General features: G+C 45.8%; 1 protein-coding gene across 1 annotated transcript in view; it reads left to right on the plus strand.

Moving 5' to 3' along the window:
- The window catches only part of kif26bb (kinesin family member 26Bb), a 31,835-nt gene extending 17,218 nt beyond the window's left edge, over window positions 1–14,617 (plus strand). The window contains exons 8-16 of the mRNA XM_056294198.1: window positions 1,434–1,705; window positions 2,434–2,638; window positions 3,197–3,350; window positions 4,018–4,177; window positions 4,723–7,173; window positions 7,222–8,050; window positions 11,559–11,728; window positions 13,210–13,360; window positions 14,418–14,617. Of these exons, the coding sequence (XP_056150173.1) occupies window positions 1,434–1,705; window positions 2,434–2,638; window positions 3,197–3,350; window positions 4,018–4,177; window positions 4,723–7,173; window positions 7,222–8,050; window positions 11,559–11,728; window positions 13,210–13,360; window positions 14,418–14,617 (4,592 nt within the window). The remainder of the gene's footprint in view (window positions 1–1,433; window positions 1,706–2,433; window positions 2,639–3,196; window positions 3,351–4,017; window positions 4,178–4,722; window positions 7,174–7,221; window positions 8,051–11,558; window positions 11,729–13,209; window positions 13,361–14,417) is intronic.
- Window positions 14,618–20,182: the final 5,565 nt, after the last annotated feature.

Below are 20,182 nucleotides of genomic sequence, written 5' to 3' on the forward strand. Positions count from 1 at the left end.
GCTGTTAGAAAGATGGAACCGCGCACTTAGCGTTGCCGAAGACTTAATAGATGTGTGGCACAAATAACACACACACACTCACATATATGCACACACACACACACACACACACAGTGTAAGGACAGTATCTCCTTGGAGTAGCTTTTTCACATGACGCCACTCGCCGTAAATCTGATTGAATTAGCGGGCCACTACAGACTACATGCGGCCCACTGCCAAGGGATATCAATCTCCGACTGCAGAGTTCCTTTCTCCCTGAATAATGGTAGGCAGGTCTGCCTTTAATTGAAGTAAACCAATTCTCCTCCGCTCATTCAATTAGAGTTTGGATAAGACAAGAGTAGGTAGAGCAGGGCCCATAGCCCGCCACAAAATACTAATGTGGGGCAAAAGTGCACTACTGGCTGCATCTAGAATGCACAGGCATACAGACAATCCCATAATTGCCCAGATGCACACAATCACACACACATATACACGCACACATGTACAGCACACACACTTGCACGCCCGAGTCCGCTCTCTCTCCTCCCTTTCAGCCTGGTTCAGTTACCCTGATGTATATTACATTAAAGCGACTCTGAGAAGCCCCTCAAGGCTTTACAGCTGCATGATGGCTTCTCCGATTCATGTGAACGGTTGTCCAGTGTCAGGCTTTTAGTTTTATTCTGTTTGTTGTCACTTGTGTTACTTGAAGGTTGGATCCTTTCCTTCAGTGTGACACGACATGAAATACTATTCCACAAATACAACTTCCGTTTGGGTGTGTGTGTGTGCAGCAAAAGGATGGGCTAACCCTAACACTGAACCTAACCCTATTTCTTTCTTTTTTTGGATCTCCTCGCCCCTTTTTTTTCTCCTTAATTGTATCCGGCCAATTACATCACTCTTCCGAGCTGTCCCGGTCGCTGCTCCACCCCCTCTGCCGATCTAGGGGAGGGCTGCAGACTACCACATGCCTCCTCCGACACATGTGGAGTCGCCAGCCGCTTCTTTTCCCCTGACAGTGAGGAGTTTTGCCAGGGGGACGTAGCATGTGGGAGGATCACGCTATTCCCCCCAGTTCCCCCTCCCTCCCGAACAGGTACCCCGACTGACCAGAGGAGGCGCTAGTGCAGCGACCAGGACACATACCCACATCCGGCTTCCCACCCGCAGACACGGCCAATTGTGTCTTTAGGGACGCCCGACCAAACTGGAGGTAACACAGGGATTCGAACCGGTGATCCCTGTGTTGGTTGGCAACAGAATAGACCGCTACACTACCCGGACGCCCCGTCTCCTAACCCTATTTCTAACATGAGTCTGATTGGATAAATCATATGACGGCCCAGGGACATCATATCAAAAGTTGATCTGAGGACACCTCTCACTTGCAGTACACATATACTCATGTGTATGTATGCATGTGTGTGTCCTATTGTCCAACAAAGGGTCTTGGTCTGCCATGGTGGGGACTGACGAGAGCGCCAAGAAGATGGGGCTCATTCCTTGTGCCGTCTCCTGGCTGTACAGTGCTATTGAGCGCCGGAGGGAGAAGACCTGGACTGATCTGACTGTTTCAGTGTCTGCCATAGAGCTCTGCTGTGGAGAGGAGCAGACACTGAGGGACCTACTGGCTGAGGTGGCCCCCTCATCAGGCAATATCCAGGACAGCCCAGCAGCTCACATTAGTCTTCGAGAGGACCCCGTCTATGGAATACAGGTAAAAAGGTTTTGTTTTTATGGAGAAAAGGGAGCTTCTTAAGTGACAGGATACTGCAGCCTCGTGTACTGCTCTTTATTTTGGCTACTGTTGCTTATTTCTGTATCCGTTTTCTTGTCTATCCATATATCTGTTTCTCCCTGCCCCCTAATAATATAATGGCATTAATAGTGTATTACTATACTATACTATACTATACTATACTACACAATGTTGTGCTATGCATTAATGGTACAGTATATGTACCTAATCTCAATTTGTGAGATAATTTTTCATTTTCAAATGATCTTCTGTTGTGCTGTGGTCAGAATTTGGTGTTTTTATACTGTTGAAAAAGCTGCCTTATGGAGGATATTGAAATATGTTATCTGCTGAATGGAAAATGGACTGCATTTTACACAGTGCTTTTCTAGCTGCAACAGCCACTCGAAGCATTTGCAATTCATGAATGCCTCACATTCATCCACACACACTCAATACACTGATGGCGGCATCAACCATGCAATCAAACCGGCAACCCTCCACTTACCAGATGTACTTCATGTGTCACTTTCTCATTAAAACAATGTATTTCTAGCATCTCGTATTGGTATAACATGGAATACAGCTGCACAAGGTGTTTTTTTTTGCGAAAAAGTACATCCCTGTGAAAATGACTGCTACAGAACTCCCCTAATGTGCACCTGACATGTGACCCACACCCCTCATCTACCCCCCGCCCTCCACAGCTTCGTAACCACAACAGGGTGAAGGCCCCCACTGCTGAGCGAGCCGCCTCCCTCCTGGATGCAGCCATCGCATCACGTTACCGTGGCAGCAAGACAGGCGGAGGGGTGGGCGGGGACATCGTAACGCCCCTTTATCACAGCTCCATCATGTTCTTCACGCTCCACGTCCAGCCCCCCCGTACAGAGAACAGCACCAGTGGCAAAGGTTACAAAGCACATGAGCCCTGTTGATCATGACATGGGCTCATCTCTCCTCTCCGTAACACAAACCTCATACGGTCCTCTAAACTAATCAGATTTATTGTCATTTTAGGGTTGGTATTTTGAGAGCTCTTCTGCTATACCTCAACTGAAATCCTCTTTTAAGGACCTGTTAGTACATTGCTACATTGGTTAATTATTAAATTGGAGATTATTTAAATGAATTCTGTCAATGAACATACACGATGTCATATAGCCATTTACAAAACCTGTAAGAGGATTGTACCTTGATATATTGCACCTGAAAGAAAGTTTGCTAGAATATGAGATGAGAAAAGCAATTCATTTTTATTCCCTTCTTTGTTGTATTCTTATCTGTTCTGCCCAGCAGCTCGCGCCTCTTTTTTGACCTTTTTCTCTTTGCTTGCCTTCTCCTATTTTTCCTTCTCCATATTTCTCTCCTCTCACCTCCCTGCTGGATTTCCTCTCCTCTCCTCTCCTACCATTATCCCATATATCTCTGCCCACCTCCCCATGACTCCTCTCTCATCTCAACCCTTAGTTCCACGTGGTCCCAACAAACTGACCCTGATAGACATTTGTAGCAGTGTGAAGGGGCTGACTGGAGTATGCAGGAGCAAGAGGGAACCTCCTCATTCTGAACTGGGCCCAACAATCTTGTCTTTACTAAGTGGATATAAAAACATACCCAACAAGTAAGACTGCGGGCTTTTTTTGTTGTTGGTAATATTATTGTTTTATTGTTTTTGGGCAGCACGGTGGCCCAGTGGTTAGCGCTGTCGCCTCACAGCAAGAAGGTCCTGGGTTTGAACCCCGGGGTTGTCCAGCCTTGGGGTTCATCCATCCCAGGTTGTCTTCTGCATGGAGTTTGCATGTCTGTGGTGGGTTTTCTGCAGGTGCTTCGGTTTCCCCCACCATCAAAAAGACATGAATGTTAGGGTTAATGCTGTCTGTTGGTCTGTGCCCCTGACCAAGGCAATGGGAAAAGAACTGGAGTTGGTCCCCGGGCGCAGCATGAAGGTGGCAGCCCACTGCTCCTAGCTACACAGATCACTGCTAGGATGGGTTCATTTGCAGTAACTGAATTTCCCCAAGGGGATTAACATATTAAACGTAATTAATTAATTAATTAAACACTCTGACAGTTCAAAATGTATAATCAAATTCATTAGTAGTAAAAGTATTATCAGGGAAGTGAACTGAAGATCGCTGGACACAAACATTGCACACAAAATAACAACATCTTAACTATATTATGGACTTAATTTCATTTTGATGTTGACACATTTCGCCCTCGTAATAGGAAATTTGACAATCCATTATTTCACACAATTTATGGATGTTTGTGCTGTGTCTTTGCAGGAGCAGTAAACTGACGATGCTCCTTCGAGACTCCTTGGGTCATGTAAACTGTCATACAGCAGTGATCGCTCAAGTTGCTGATTCACAAGCAAACCTCCTAGAGGCCTTATCTACCATCCAGCTGGCTGCACGCATTCGTAGGACACAGAAGAGAACCAAGGTATGTCGTCTGATTATAAGCATTTTCCCACATCTCACTGTTCATTTTATAACAGTTTTTTGAGAGTGCACTTTTTGTTGATGAACACACAAATGACATATGTGAGTTTAAGTATATTACAGCTTTTTTTGCTTAGATGTTAACCCTTATGTAAGTTTTTTTTTGTTGCAATTTTTGTACCAGTGACATTTTTTTTATTATGGGCTTGAATTTGAATGATGTGGATTATCTCTGATTTTATTTTACACTACACATGTACAACAATGTGATGATGTTCCAGTGAGCCCCACATTTTCCTTCCCTGAATCTTCGGAAAAATATTACTGACAATAATGGTCTCTATCATAACTTCAAAGTTTGCAATAATGATTTAAAAATTGAAAAAAAAAACCCTCAAAAATAAATTTAATCAATAAGGAATCAAAAAACATTATTATGATAAAAAAAGAAAACGTTATCCATTATCCAATATTTTCTGTTTTAACTGTAAGCCGAACCACTTATGAAATGATCAATAACTTCACAATTCCTCTCTGTTTCAACAGCAGTCCGCCTCATGTTCTCCTCGTGGAAGGAGCCTGAGCAAAGAGAGGAGAGGGCCTCCGCCTCTTTCCCTGCGAGCATTCCGCTCCATGGATGAGGTTGATGTTGACATCCCCCATCTCCGTTTGTATGATGAGCTGGATGAGCGCTCCAGCAGCGATCAGTCCTGTGACACAGTCATCCACATAGACTCAGATGGCTCGGTCCAGCCCAGAGCCTTTCTCACACTGGCCCAGCCTGAGTTTGTCCCCATCATCCCCTCTCTGCATCCTATCAAACATGACACAGATGACCCAGAGTTTGCTGCGCTCCTCCAGGAACTTTTGAGCATTCCCCGACCACAGGGAGAGAAGAAAAAAGAAGAAACTGTTGGAGGGAAAGTTGACACGCTGCAAGTGGAAACGGGGCAGCCTGAGAGAGACTGTCTCAAATGTGACACATTTGCTGAACTTCAAGAGCGTTTAGGCTGCATTGATGGCAGTGAGACAGGCATCAATGTGCCTAAACTCTCTCTGTCACCAGACCTTTCTGCAACAACAAACTCACGACCCCAGAAGGACATGGTCAAGCCGTCAGACACTGACTCATCAGGGGCACCGCAGATATTGCTGTTGAATCAAGAGTTAAGACGCAGTCAGATATCTGCTGGGGAAAAGCCAGCAGATGGTGAGCTTCCTGAAGAGAGTTTTCAGAGGGAGGACTCAGGCCTTTATGACTGCGAAGAGGGCAGTGCCGCCAGTTCTAGCGAGGAACCACAAAATCATACTCTCAATCGTAATGCGATGCGTCAAGCTGATTCCTCTGAACTTTCCAACTGTAAAACTCCTACATCACTGGATAACCTTTCTTCTCAGAACTGTGTTGCGGACCCCCTGAGCACAACTGTTCCCAATTCACTTCCGCTCACACTTAAGCCAACAGAAAGCCATGGGCGTTCTGAAACAAGTGATTGGCTCAAACCAGAAATGAGGATCTCTCCAGTTGGCAAAAGTTCCCCAGTATCTCCCTCCCTCTTCTCTCCGACCTCCTCTTATTCCTCCTCTCCCTCCTTGGCTACTAGTGTCATACTTGGAGACATCTTATCTCATCTACCCCCAGAGGAAGTAAAGGAAATGAAGGCCACTATCACAGTAACTGTTCAGCAGCCATTGGATCTGACTGGCCAAGATGAGCTGGTCTTCTCTATGGTGGAAGAGGTGACAATCAGAGGAGCATTGGACAAAGGTAGGAGAGGTGGCAACATTATTCACATCAGAGACACTTGCCAATCACCAGCACAGGATCAAGACTCTGGCAGGTCTCGCCCAGTCAGAATCATCAGCAACATCAGTGAAGATTCTGGAGCTGCAGGATGTCCTGATATGACTGTGAGCCCTGTAGTACAGGCCGTAACCAAAGGGGGTAGCACCCAAAATTTACCATCTCAATTTAGAAAGGAAAAGAAGTTGTTACCCTCGTTTATAAATCCCATGCTTATTGATACAGATAGTGATTGTTGTATGCATGGCGCTAAACAAGTTGAGGGTTCTGATGATAGTTTTACAGGAGCAGAGTCAATGTCTTGGGCCAGGCAGAGTAAACTCAAATGTTCAGAACACAAGGGGACCCTTGGTAAGAAGAGCCAAGCGTCTACAACTGAGATAGCTAATGACAAGAAGTCTGAAAGCCTATCAGTGTCACCCCAAAGCCAAATTTCTTACAACACACCTGTAAGAAATGTCTCACAACACAAACACACGGTTTTCTACGATGACACAGCAGAAAAAAAATCCGGTGGGAGAAGGCACAGAAACACAGACAGGAGCCATCCCAGGAGGGTAGAACATGTTTGTCCCACTAATACTCCAAGGGGCTTGATGGGGGAAGAAACCAGTTGCAGAATTGTTGGGAATGCCCCTGGGAGCGTTTCTGTTTTACCTGGTTACCCAGCAACGGTTTATGATGCCCCCAAAACAGCTAGCCTGCCAAGTGGCTGGCACAGCACCAAGCACCAGAAGAACAGCTGGGATGATCACACAGTAGACAACCACAAAGGCCCAAGGGGGGTGACATCATCCAACCCATGTAGCCCTGAGATCACCCTAGAGAGGAGGCAGGGCAGGCAGCACTCCACACCCAGCTACAGTGTCCCTTTTTCTCCTCCTCGGAAATATAGTACAGAGAACAGATATGACACTAGTAGCCTGAAAAGAAAGGGCATCGGTTCTTTGTCAGAGGGTCTGAGTGCGGGCATGAAACATGATAGCCTAAGTGGCAGTTTTAAGTCCCCCATTGAGGAGAGCAGCAGCAGGCTTTTCAGTGCTAAACTAGAGCAGCTGGCTGGTAGGACTAATTCCCTAGGGAGAGCTCCTGTGGAGTGCCAGACTCTGGAGAGAGGCAGCAGTACAACCTCAGTGAGCTCTAAGGGGAGCTCTAGGGGAAGCTCAAAGGGAAGTTTTGATGGGAATTATAAGGCAATTTCTAAGGGGAGTTGTGAGGGGGGTTTTGAGCAAATTTACAAGGAAGGTTACGAGGGAGGTTCTACCTTACCCAGGGCTAGCAGGAGCCCAAGGAGGACTCCCCGATGTGTACCCATGACTGATCCAAGCTATTCTACCACCTCTAGCATCAACGCATCTCAATCTCCAAGATCCACCCGCACTAAGCTCTCTGCTGTTGGGAAACTCAAGATGGTTAGCCCCAAAGTACGCCGGCTATCTGCCCCTACCACCAAGAACCTCAGCTTCTCACCATCAGGCTTGTGCCACGCCATCAGCCGCAGCACAAGCCTCTCCCCAGTTGGGAAAAGTCTCAGCCCAGGGCAGATGTCCTCCTCTTCTTCCTCCTGTCCTCCCTGGTCCAGTCATTCTACTAGCCAGAGCTCCATTTGTTCCTCTACCAAAGCCCCCATCCAGGGTATTATCAATGGGAGGATCTCTGACCTTCTGAAGGACAGGGAAACCAGCCCCACCTCAGGAGGAATGTACAAAACAACCACCAGGTGTCCAACAACAGAAGACAGGCTCTCAGGCTATTCATCATCCACTGACCGTCCCGTGCTCCCTTCACCCTACAGCTGTGTGACTGCTCCCCGTATACCCAGTCACCTGAGTGGGAATGCCAGTGACGTGACCAGTGTGCTGAGTGGCGAGCTGCCTCCTGCTATGGGGAAAACGTCTCTTCTCTGGACTAACAGGAACAGTGTGGTGAGCAGTGGCTATGAGAGCATGCTGAGGGACAGCGAGGCCACAGGGAGCAGCACCTCCAACAGAGACTCAGTGAGCGATAAGAGCAGTTCCCTCCTCAGCATCGCCCGAAGCAGCCGAACGTCCAGGAGGAGAGGCAACACAGGTAGAGGAGCTAGCATGAAAGACACTTTTCAGTATTAATCAACTTGAAGTGAAATCATAGTCCTTTATGGTTTATGAAACCACCAAAAGTGTCATAAGTGCCGGTGCCCCCCCCCCCCCCCGAAGCTAGTTGCTCACTGACAGCCTTCTACCAGTTGTTGGCAGTGGGGTGGGGGTGGTTTAAGCTGTGCTGAAGACATCAAATGTATTTATGCCCAATACCCTCTTGAGTTTGTAGTACATATGTCAGAGAGGCAACAAATCCCTATTGCTGCTTCAGTGCAATATCACTGATTTGCATGAAGATAACTTCAGTTCATCTTCAAATGTCAATCTGGGTGCTGGCTCTCATTGACAAAGAATGACTACTGGCTGCTTTTTTTACTTATGACACTTAAGTGTCATAAGTAAAAAGTGTGAGCACAGGGTAAGGTACAAGACAACTACATCTATATAGCCCTAACCCTAACTAGAAAGAAAGAAACAAAAAAGCAAACAAAAGACAAGATAAAGAAAGGTTAAAAGATAAGTTTTATGTGACAAATTTTGCAGTGTTTAATAATCATTAATCTATTTTATGCAAAATCTTGTCAGAATGAAAAAGTTTGTTATAACATTTCTAGGAATCATTAGTTCATATGACAATAGTCATGTTGCTATGACTTTAAAGCTATAATTTTCACTGCAGCTAGTATCAGAATGGTGCATTATACATGAAGTCTCACTATGTAGATCCTGCAACTTCTACCATACTTCTAGCATCCAAATACATGGAATAAACTAATAATAAATAATGATATAACTGTAGCATCAATGTGTAATTTGCAATTCATCTCTACAGACGCTGGGTGCAGTGTACTGACACTAGCATAGTGTCTGGTACATATTACGGCTGTGGTTTTGGCAGGTTTTATATACAGATATAATTGTACTGTGGTTCAAAATGCAAACAGGCTCCTGAATGTTTTTAAAAAAGATCACAACTCAAGATACTTGAAATTTATTTGAGGTATACGTGTCTACGTTTTATGTATGTTTTGTGTCTGGTCTGTGTATTGTGTAATCTGGTCTCTACGACTTCGTGAAACAAACACTGTTTTTATGAATGACACTGAAATCATATTCCAAGGTTGTATAGTAGTCTGCTTTGCCCCACAATAGTATACTGTGATGTTGATTGTTTGTGACACTGATGTGTAGGAGATATTCCCGTCTACGTTCGTCACTGGCCTTAAAAGACCTATATTGCTGTAGGTCACATGATTAATATATGAGCCGGTGACGACATTTAGTAATGGAATTATTCATGAAAAAGAAAGCCTTTAAAGTGGTAGTTTTGTTAAAAAAAAGAAGGCGAGGAACATTGCGATGACACTTGCTAATGCAACCATGACAAATAGGAGGCGACAACACATAAAGGTCTGGATAGAGTTGTTTACATTAACCAGTGAGCTTGTGAAAAATTAAGTCCCGTAGCACAATCTATTATTAATTAGTTGATTACGTTCTGGCTTAGCTAAATTTCGCCATCTGGTGCCCCCCCCTCCCCCAGTGCCCTCCCGACGTGGCTTAAGAGGAAAGAATACATGTAGATGACCAAGGTCTTGACCAAGGTCAACGCTGTGCATGCATCTTCACTTCTACTGATGTGAGGGACTCACGTATTGTAACGTTGGCCTGGTGTAGGCGGAGAGAGCTAGCAGCATGTGGCTAGTTAGCAACAGCCTTCGGGATAGCTGATTAGCTCAGAGTCGAGTGTGGCAAGGCCCTTTAGTCGACAGACAACGAGATGGGGATTTCCACGCTGCTACTTTATTCTGTTGTACATACGTGGACCATACAATGCCAGGTCTCCGACGGCACTATGTTCGCCGATCGTACATGAACAGTAAAACATAAAAACCATAAACCTGCACCAACTTGTTACGCCGAGAGTTCGTTCTTGTGGACGTTGTCGAGGCAGCGCTGACAACGGCTCTGCTTATTGCGTCGCAAAACTAAAAAGAGGAGCCACCCTGTGGCGCTATTTGGTATTGCATTTACATTTACCGGACTCTGACTGTATGTGTGTGTATGTATGTATGTATGTATGTATGTATGTATGTATGTATGTATGTATGTATGTATGTGTATGTGTCTCTGTCCTCTTGTCAAATTGCCCAAGACGCCTAATACTTGTGCTGAGTCTCTTCCACAATGTACCATTCAAAACAAATACTAACAAATTTTCCTCAGCATGTCTCATCGTCTCAGATTGTTTACACTAGCTTCAATTTTTATAAGAGTTTTTTTTACAGGATAAGTGTGTATGTGATCAATAAAAATGTGAATGTTAAATAAAGGAGACGGAAAAAAAAGAATATCCGAATGCAGTCCATTATTTTATGTATGCTAGTTGTGTTTTGGCTCCTGTCAGGGAAAACCTGACTATTGCCATTAACATTTCTTTCAAATCTCTCTGAAAGAGAAGACACAGGCTGAAATATGGGGGCAGTTACAGACTTGAGCCCGTTTCTCAATGGAATTCATTCTGTCTCTGCCTCTGTCTGACCTAGAACGGGATATATTCACAAATAGTACAAACCCATTGAAATCCACAGAGTGATAATTCACTTTTGTATGGCTGCTGCTCTTTTTAACAAACACTGTTTTCAAGGAGCAGACGTTTTCTAACTTTAGCTGCCTTAGGGATCTGCTTTCACCACGACCACTCAGGGTTTTTTGCCGCTAATGGGTCAGCATTGCAAAATTAGTTTCTTGAAGACTGACCTGGAGGGAAACGATAGAGGCGGGATTTTCAAACCCTTTGTTTAAGATGAACATAGTTAATGAATTCTATTAACTGTGTCACCTTGTACCACTATGGTGATTGAGCGTTCATGAACTCATGTGGAGAGATATGGAAGATTAGAGATGCTAAAACACAACTGCTTAATTGATGCTCAATCCGTTAGCTCCCAACCCCCCAGGCCCAATGACTTGCTGTTTTCCATTTGTCGACAGGCTGTAGAGCAGGACAGGGAAGACAAGTGAAGGAGGCAGACTAAAACATCATAATATATATATATTAGCTCTGCCATTCTCAACCACCTAGAGAATGGCAGACCTAAGACAGAAGACAGCAGTAGCGATCGATGTAGCAATCCCAAGTGACAGCAAAATCAGGAAGAGCATGAGAAGCTGGGGGAAATACCCAGGGCTGAGAGAAGAACTAGATTGGATGTGGAAGGTGATATCCACAGTAGTCCCAGTGGTAATAGGAGCACTAGGGGCTGTGACCTTCAAACTGGGAGAGTGGTTCGAGCAGATTCCAGGAACAACATCTGAGGTCTCTGTCCAGAAGAGTGAGGTCCTACGAACAGCTAAGATACTGTGCAGAGCCCTCAAACTCCCAGGCCTCTGGTAGGGGACCCAAGCTTGAAGAAGACACACACCACCCGTAAAAGGGTGAGAGTGAGATTTTTTTTATATATATATATATATGTATCTTTCCACTCTGCCTACTGTAGGCCCCCACCAGCATCGTCTGTCCCACGATGGGCCCCCGTCCATGAGGAACTCAGCTAGTGGTCTGCGTTCTCGCTGGGTGGACCGGGGCATCCCAGAGGCCTACGAAATAAAAGTCTACGAGATCGACGACGTGGAGCGTATGCAGAAACGAGCAGGTGCTGGAAAACAGGTGATGGGTTCATTGTGTTTCTTTTATGAGAAGCTCAGATTCTATTATGGCTAACTCAATGAGGTAAACTCAGATTAGGTTACAACTTTAAAGCCCCCTATGGAAAACTGTGTCATTGCAAGGGCATAGAATCTAAGATATAAGAACAGGATAAAAAAAAAAGAAGAAGAAGAACAGGCTTGATAAAAAGTGGAATATGTTGATGATAATTCAACAATAAGAACGTATTGAAGAACATCAAACAAAGACATTGTTGAATAACATCCAACCTTTGCTTCATGCTAATGCAAAGTTGTTTGATTGGAGAAACACAATCTTTATTGGCAATATTCTATGATTGGCATTATGTTAAGATAAACAAGCTCCCATAGACTCTCAAAGAAAGTTGAATCAGTTCATCTGGACAACGTTTACTGAGAGGGAAACATTTCATCACTCATCTAAGTGACCTCTTCAGTTTCAACTGACTGCAGGTATCCCCTCCCTTATAAAAAAAAATACGGTAGCATAACGACCGAAACCAGCGATCGGTTTCATATGCAAACTGTCGTGAGCATTAACTAGAGTTACAATGGCCATGCGTACTATTCACGGAGGATTTGGGAATGTGTGTAATAACAGAATTGTAAAATGGCGACCGATGTAGTGGCCTCTTTGACTCCCCGTTCAAACCAGCGTTCCTTGCTATCAGGAATGTGGATGTCCTCATCCTTGAAAGAGTGGTCACTGGCCTGTAGATGGGTGTAGAGTAGACTGCGGAGTCCTGGCCTGACAGGACATCAGGCCAGAAGAGTACATCTGTGGACAACTTACGATGCTGTGATTGCAACTATTCTCCAAATCCTCTGTGAATAGTACACATGGCCCTTGTAACTCTAGTTAATGGTCACTCCAATATGCATATGAAACCAATTGTTGGTTTCGGTCGCCATGCCACTGTATTGTTTATAATGGTGGGGATACCTGCAGTCAGTTGTGATGGAAGGGGTCACTCAGATGAGTGATGAAACGTTTCTCTCGCAGTAAGATTATCGCGCGTGCAGAAAGACTTAACATAGAATCTCTTACAATCAACAAGAAATGATTCAGTTGCAGAAGTTGTGGTTTTGTAGTAATGCAGTCATGTTGCAGTATTCAGAATATAGTAGCAGGAAAGCAGAAGCTTTGTATTTGTAGAGCCTCATCTGTTTCCACTATTGGAAAAACCTACATACATTAACCTTTGAGACCACCTCGTGTTTCGGTGAAATAAGGTTAACATATTCAGAAAGTGCATCTACATCACATTTAGGACCTCACAGACTTGTTTTGGTTCTCAGCCCAGGGTTGTTCTCACCGGCCTAACACGCTGTCCTGTTCTTCATCCAACTAAAAGTGTGTGTGAGTGTGTGCGTGGCTCTGTATATTATGTCTTTGTCTGTAACCGTGTTCTTGTCTGCATTTGCCTACGTGTGCGTTGGTGTGTGTGTGTGTGTCCACAGGGGCCCGCATGCTTCAGTGCCAAGCTGAAGTTCTTGGAGCATCGTCAGCAAAGGATCTCAGAGGTGCGGGCCAAATACAACAACCTGATGAGAGAGATGGAGCAGGCCAAGCAGAATCTAATGCTGGAACGCACCAAATGGAACCAAGAGTGTGGGTGAACCGAATGACTAGCACAACACAAGACAACAAGACACAAGACAACACGCCATGACACCAGAGGGATGTTATCCATTAGTCCCTATAGTACAATTGTATTGTGTACTTGCAAGCAGACTCAACACAGACAAACAATGCAAAAAAAAGAAGAAGAAGCAATACCTCAGCTTCTGTACATGCATTATATGGTATAGTGTGGGCAAGACCATCACCATAATAATAAAAAGGATACATATCCTATAATAATAATAAAAAAAGTCTTTTACAGCCATTGACAATATTCAAGTATTAAGAATGGTCGTCATGGTGGGCCTCCGTAGCCGAATGGTTCGAACTCGTACCACATGGCCACACGGTCGCCACTCTGCTGTATTTGTACACTTTGTTTGTCCTGCTCCACCAGAGCCAGATTCTGTTTTGTCTTATGTTTACACGTACAAGGAATTTAAACTGATGGGTTGTTTTCATGAAACACACCAGACATAATATGAAATGATAAAAGCAAACAAATTGGCATAAGTAGCCGCGGGAAGAAGGACATTTAGGGGAAGCCAGTGGTCTCTTCTATAATCTCACAACTCTGTGAGCACATTGCGCTTTCACTTTCTTTCACTTTCGGCTGTTCCCGTTAGGGGTCACCACAGCGGATCATCCGTTTCCATCCCAATCCTGTCCTCTGCATCGTCCTCTGTTATGCCAGCCACCCGCATGTCCTCCCTCACCACATCCATAAACCTCCTCTTTGGCCTTCCTCTTTTCCTCTTCCCTGGCAGCTCCATCTTCAGCATCCTTCTCCCAATATACCCAGCATCTCTCCTCCACACATGTCCAAGCCATCTCAATCTCACCTCTCTTGTTTTGTCTCCAAACTGTCCAACCAGAGCTGTCCCTCTAATATACTCACTCGTACCTAATCCTGTACGTCTTCATCACTCCCAACGAAAATCTTAGCATCTTCAACTCTGCCACCTGTCTTTTCATCAGTACCACCGTCTCCAAACCATACAACCATTGCAAATTATCAAACTGTCACTCCATTCGTCTTCTCCAGATGACCTGTGGCAGACGTTTGAGGTGGACCCCCTGGAGCATCTGGAGGCCCTTGAGGTGGTGACGGCTCGGCTGGAGAGCAGGGTCAACCTCTGCAAGGCCAACGTCATGATGGTCACCTGCTTTGATGGGTCCACCAGAAGACGACAGAAGAGACGGCGGCGAACTGCGCCACAGCACCATGGCTTTATGGGAATCTGAGTTCACTAATCAGTGCGGCAGAGGCAAGTTTGTGTAGTCCACGACACATGTTGGAAGTGTACTCACCGACATGTCTCTGCTTTATGTTTTGGTAAACAGTGTAGCTACTACCTACCCACCTGCCAGACTACTTGTGAAATTTTAAGGATCACGGATGATTTCTGGCGTGTTAAGAAATGCACATCCTTTTTTGGGGGGGGGATTTCCCCCCTTTTTTCACCCCAATTGTACCTGGCTAATCACCCCGCTCTCTGAGCCATCCTGGTCACTGCTCCACCCCCTCTTCTGATCCGGGGAGGGCTGCGGACTACCACATGCCTCCTCCGATACATTTGGAGTTGCCAGCCGTTTCTTTTCACCTGACAGTAAGGAGTTTCACCAGGGGGACGTAGCATGTGGGAGGATCATGCTACTCCCCCCAGTTCCCCCTCCCCGCTAAACAGATGCCCTGACCGACCAGAGGAGGCGCCTAGTGCAGTGACCAGGACACATACCCAAGCCGGCTTCCCACCCGCAGACACGGCCAATTTTGTCTGTAGGGTTGCTCGACCAAGCTGGCGGTAACATGGGGATTCGAACCAGCAATCCCCATGTTGGTAGGAAATGGAATAGACCGCTGTGCTACCTGGACGCCCCCAAATGCACATTCAAAATGCACACTTCTTCTGTGTCTATGCACATCAGTTTATCTTACATCATCCAGCATCACTTCTCCACTGGGGACATCTGGGATCAATAAAAATTGACCAACTGCTCAAAGATGGCAGCCTCTTGGAATGATGTCATCTGGTCCTCCTGGCCTTTCTCTACAGGAACACTACACCATAAACATATCCCCTTTCCCTGTTGTGCAAGTAATTTTCTCCAAAATTAGATGCTGACATCACTTTACATTCACTAATATTCACTAATATCCATTCATCATTAAGAATCTCCAGAGCAATAGCGGTATTTGCATTGCTGTATTTACACTACGAGCAGCAGCGTTGTAGTGGGGGGGGGCGGCGCAGGGGGTGCCCTCAGGAAGCCTGGGATTAAAAGTTTGTTTTGGTTTGCAAATGTTTATTTCTAACTAATCAGTGTCACAACGTAAGTTAAAATTGGCTCAATACATGGGTTGAGGGACTTAAAGAAAATATTAGAGGCTGTCTGAGGCCCCTCTCACCCCTCACCGAGACCCCTCACCCCTTACAAAAGCTCCAAAATGGTTTAGTCCGCTCCTCACGAGCATCTCGGAGTATTTTTGGAGGAATTTGTATAGCACTCAGGATTTTCTGCACACTGCCTGTGACTGTTGCTGGGGGCTGAGCGGGCTTTCAGCAAGTTAAAACTAGTGAAAAACTACCTCAGATCAGTGATGTCCCAGGAGAGGCTGAACAGCCCGGCATTACTCTCAACTGAGAGCCGATTAGCAGAACATCTTTCATCTCATCTCATCTTCAGCCGCTTTTCCAGGGTCGAGTCATGGTGGCAGTAAGCTAAGTAGGGCCCTCCAGACGTCTCTCTCCCCAGCAACGCCCTCCACCTCCTCCTGGGGGATCCCAAGGTGTAGAGCCGCTGCTCCTTCGCATCGAAAGGAGCCTGTTGAGATGGTTCGGGCATCTGATTAGGATGCCTCCTGGGCGCCTTCCTTTGGAGGTTTACCGGGCACGGCCAACTGGGAGGAGACCCCGGGGTAGACCTAGAACGCTCTGGAAGGACTACATGTCCAGTCTGACCTGGGAACGCCTTGGGATCACCCAGGAGGAGCGAGTAATAAAACAATTGGACTTTAAAGGTCTACTCAATGACTTTGCAGACAAGAAGTCCCATCAGTGGGCAATTACTGTGGTATAAACACCATGGGTGTCAGCATCAGTACCCTAAGATGCATCAAAGTTTGAGGTGATACTGCACAATTTTTTCAGTCACTGCAAGATAGTTAAGTTAAGTTAAGGTTAGGTTAAGTTAGGTTAAAATAGATTAATGTACTGTGGTTGTAAATAATATACAATATGCAAGAACTCAGAAAAAAGAGATGGGTGAGAGACAAAAGAGGAAAGGGGCCCACAGAGACTGCTTGCATATAGGGCCCAGAATTTTGTGCTACACCCCTGACTACGAGAGACCAAATATTTGGGCTGCAGTTTCACGGATTTTCCTCGTTATCGGGATTATCCTGTGTGTAAAACGTAACGGGACAGGAACGACTGAGTATGCACAGCACATTTAACATTTACATGCATCTTTACCTACGTACATAAATCCCTGTAATGTAACTCCCCACGCTCCACCTCACCCGACACTATCACACCTAACCTTCCCCATCGATGTAGGTTTTGCAAAGGGAAAGCGGGGGATTAGCTTTGAGCCAGCTCGACTGTGTGGCAATACTTTCAGGATATCGAAAACACATCAGAGTGTGATTCCACATGGCACGGTAAGTTGATGAAAACCGGAGCAACTTCCCCCCAAAACTGCTATGCAACTATCCCGTTTATTTCGGCGATCTCTGGCCCTAGCCGACGGGGCTATCTGAGCGAAGCCACACCAGACTTTGAGGGAAAGGCTTTCAGTCTCCACGCTTGTTTGAAAACGGTTTTATATTTGAATGAAGCAGACTGTTTTACATTTTCGCACAAAAAGAACGGATTCTACTTTTGAAGGAATATACTGTAGGTACCGTTGCCACCCGGCGAGAGACCGATGAGGTCATCGTATGTGAAAAACCTCAATGCACTTGAGCTGCTGAGCCAATAATAGAGGGACGCGCTGACGCAGCGCGATCAATACGCACAGCTTTGTTCAACAAATGGATGAAGGCGTTTAGACGCACAGCATAGATGGATGCACACATACTGTACACACACACACACACACACACACACACACACACACACACACACACACACACATGCATACATACACACACACACTGGATGTTTGTTTAGTGAATCCCTCAGGAGCATGTTGTACATCATTGTAAAGGTTTCTAAATGACCATACTGCTCTTTGTCTTCCTCTGTGTTCCTAGACATTACAGACTGTGTGTCCTCTGACTTGCAAAAATAAAAGTGATTAAGCTGCACTTCCTCCTGTGCTTATTGCTTGTGTGTGTGGGTGTGTGTGTGTGTGTGTGTGTGTGTGTGTGTGTGTGTGTGTGTGTGTGTGTGTGTGCATAAGAGGCTGAAAATCCAAGGGGGGACAAAGAGAACACATTGATTTGTGCGTTTGTGGTTGGGTATGCAGTGCATCTTTGTGTGAGTCCATGTAAATCTGTGTGTGGGTTTCAGCTGAAAGGGTGACTCGTAATGATTTGCTTGTGTGATTGTCTGTGGCAACCCGAGACACGTTTGCCTTTGTTTGTAAAAGATTGAGCCGGTGTGTCACGTGTCCTGGTCGCTGCATTAGCGCCTCCTCTGGTTGGTCGGGGCGCCTGTTCGGGGGGGGAGGGGGAACTGGGGGGAATAGCGTGATCCTCCCACGTGCTACGTCCCCCTGGTGAAACTCCTCACTGTCAGGTGAAAAGAAGCGGCTGGTGACTCCACATGTATCGGAGGAGGCATGTGGTAGTCTGCAGCCCTCCCCAGAGTGGAAAGGGGGGTGGAGCAGCGACCGGGACGGCTCGGAAGAATGGAGTAATTGGCCGGGTACAATTGGGGAGAAAAAGGGGCGAAAATCCCCCCCCCCAAAAAAAGATTGAGCCGGTGGTAGACACAGAATGGGAAAAGGGTAAAGAGGGAGTGAGGGAGAGATGGGGAGAGACGGCGAGAGATGGGGAGAGGGTACAGGAGCCTTCCATTGTAATGATGCAACAGATTTGCTCGGTGATGTTGTTGCAGAGGACTTTAAGGTCAAGACGTCAGCTAGAGTTCAGCCCTAGAGCCAGCAGCCTCGTTACAGCATCCCGTCCACTACAAACAGAGAGAAACTTACACACACATGAGAAGGCAGATACACACATGTGTGCATGAACACTTACACACCTAGATAGAAAAACACACACACAAATGTGCACAGCTGCATACTCCTCCCTCCCCTGACTTTGGCCCTTTCTCTTTCTGCTCTACTTCCTCGTGGTTTTGTCTCATTAGAAGACTCACTAAGTCAGCAGCAATGCAGACATGAAGAGAGAGTCCTCTATCTGTTATCGGTGGGTCCAGGTTTACACGACCGCAGGGTATGTTGGTTCAAGTTTTTTTAAGAATAGACATAGTATGAATCACAGCGCAGAAGGACTCCTGGTTCATTCAGACCTCAGCTACAGACTCAGATCCATGTATTTTAAATGTGCATCAAATAAGAAACACAAACCTCAAACCTGGAAAAAAATATATAAATTTTTCAATATTTCTCAAGTAGATTTTTGTCTCAGGCAGTGCTGTCGCCTCACAGCAGGAGGGTCCTGTGTTTGATTCCAGCCCATCTGTATGTGTGTGTGTGTGTGTGTGTGTGTGTGTGTGTGTGTGTGTGTGTGTGTGTGTGTGTGTGTGTGTGTGTGTGTGTGTGTGTGGTCTCCCTGCTGAACCCACCCAATGCATGCTGGGATAGGCTCCAGGCCCTGGTGACCCTGTAATGGATTAAGCAATATAAATATGGGTGGATGGCGTTTAGAAAGGTGCCCGCATGCACCCCTCGGCTGGTTTAAGTCGCTGACAGAGCGTGTAGCATGTAAAATGCTTGGTCACGCCTGTACCAGAGATGTGCGTTTTTCTATGATAAAAGAAATAAAAAAAGAACAAGAAATAACTGTTTAATAAATAATTTAAAGAATAATCAAATGTACTGTACTGATACACATATATTCTCTGAAATTAACCTAATTACAAACTGAAATTTTAGGATAGTTTTAGAATTATGATGTTATGAATGCATGATGTTAATGAAGATGATGATGATGATGATGATGACGCCATCAAACTCTGGCTGGGATATCGTATTGCCTCCAGTTTGTATTCACTCAGAAAGAGACACTGTCAATAACACATTTTCAACGAGTTCAAATGAAGATAAAACGGTATTTCTGTTTCCTTTCCTTTGTGTTCCCGTTCCGTGATTTAATTCACGACGTTACGTAAGCGAATGTTCCCAAAGCGAACCAGTGCGTCACTTCTGCCGGCAGATGGCGCCATTGGTCACATGGTCAAAACATACACGCACACGCTTGACAAACAGAAAATGCCCGGATTAGGTGGAAAACAACCATGGATCTGCAGAGAGCATCACTGAGAAGGTCGGGTGGCAGATTGGGGACTATCTGTACGTGAACCTGGTGGACTCAGATCGACGGGTGGCCAAAAACAACCCACCGGCGTCGGAGCGTGGGTGTGGACGTCCATCTTCCAGGCGTGAGTATATCCGCATTGTACCGTAGTACGGAGATGAGTACCGGTTTGATCTGTTTATCCTACGTGACACATGACGGGGAGCAGCTCTCTCCGCTGCCGTTATAGCTGCTCGCCCTGTTTCACACCAACGACGCGTGGACATAGACGCTGTCAGGAGGGGTCAGAGGCGCGGTCTGCTGCTCCGTCCCAGTTCAGCGGGTCTTTTCGTTGGTTGTGTGGTTAACAAGGTGGTCGAAGT

The sequence above is a fragment of the Lampris incognitus genome, chromosome 15, assembly GCF_029633865.1.
Source record: "Lampris incognitus isolate fLamInc1 chromosome 15, fLamInc1.hap2, whole genome shotgun sequence".
Taxonomy (NCBI): Eukaryota; Metazoa; Chordata; class Actinopteri; order Lampriformes; family Lampridae; genus Lampris; species Lampris incognitus.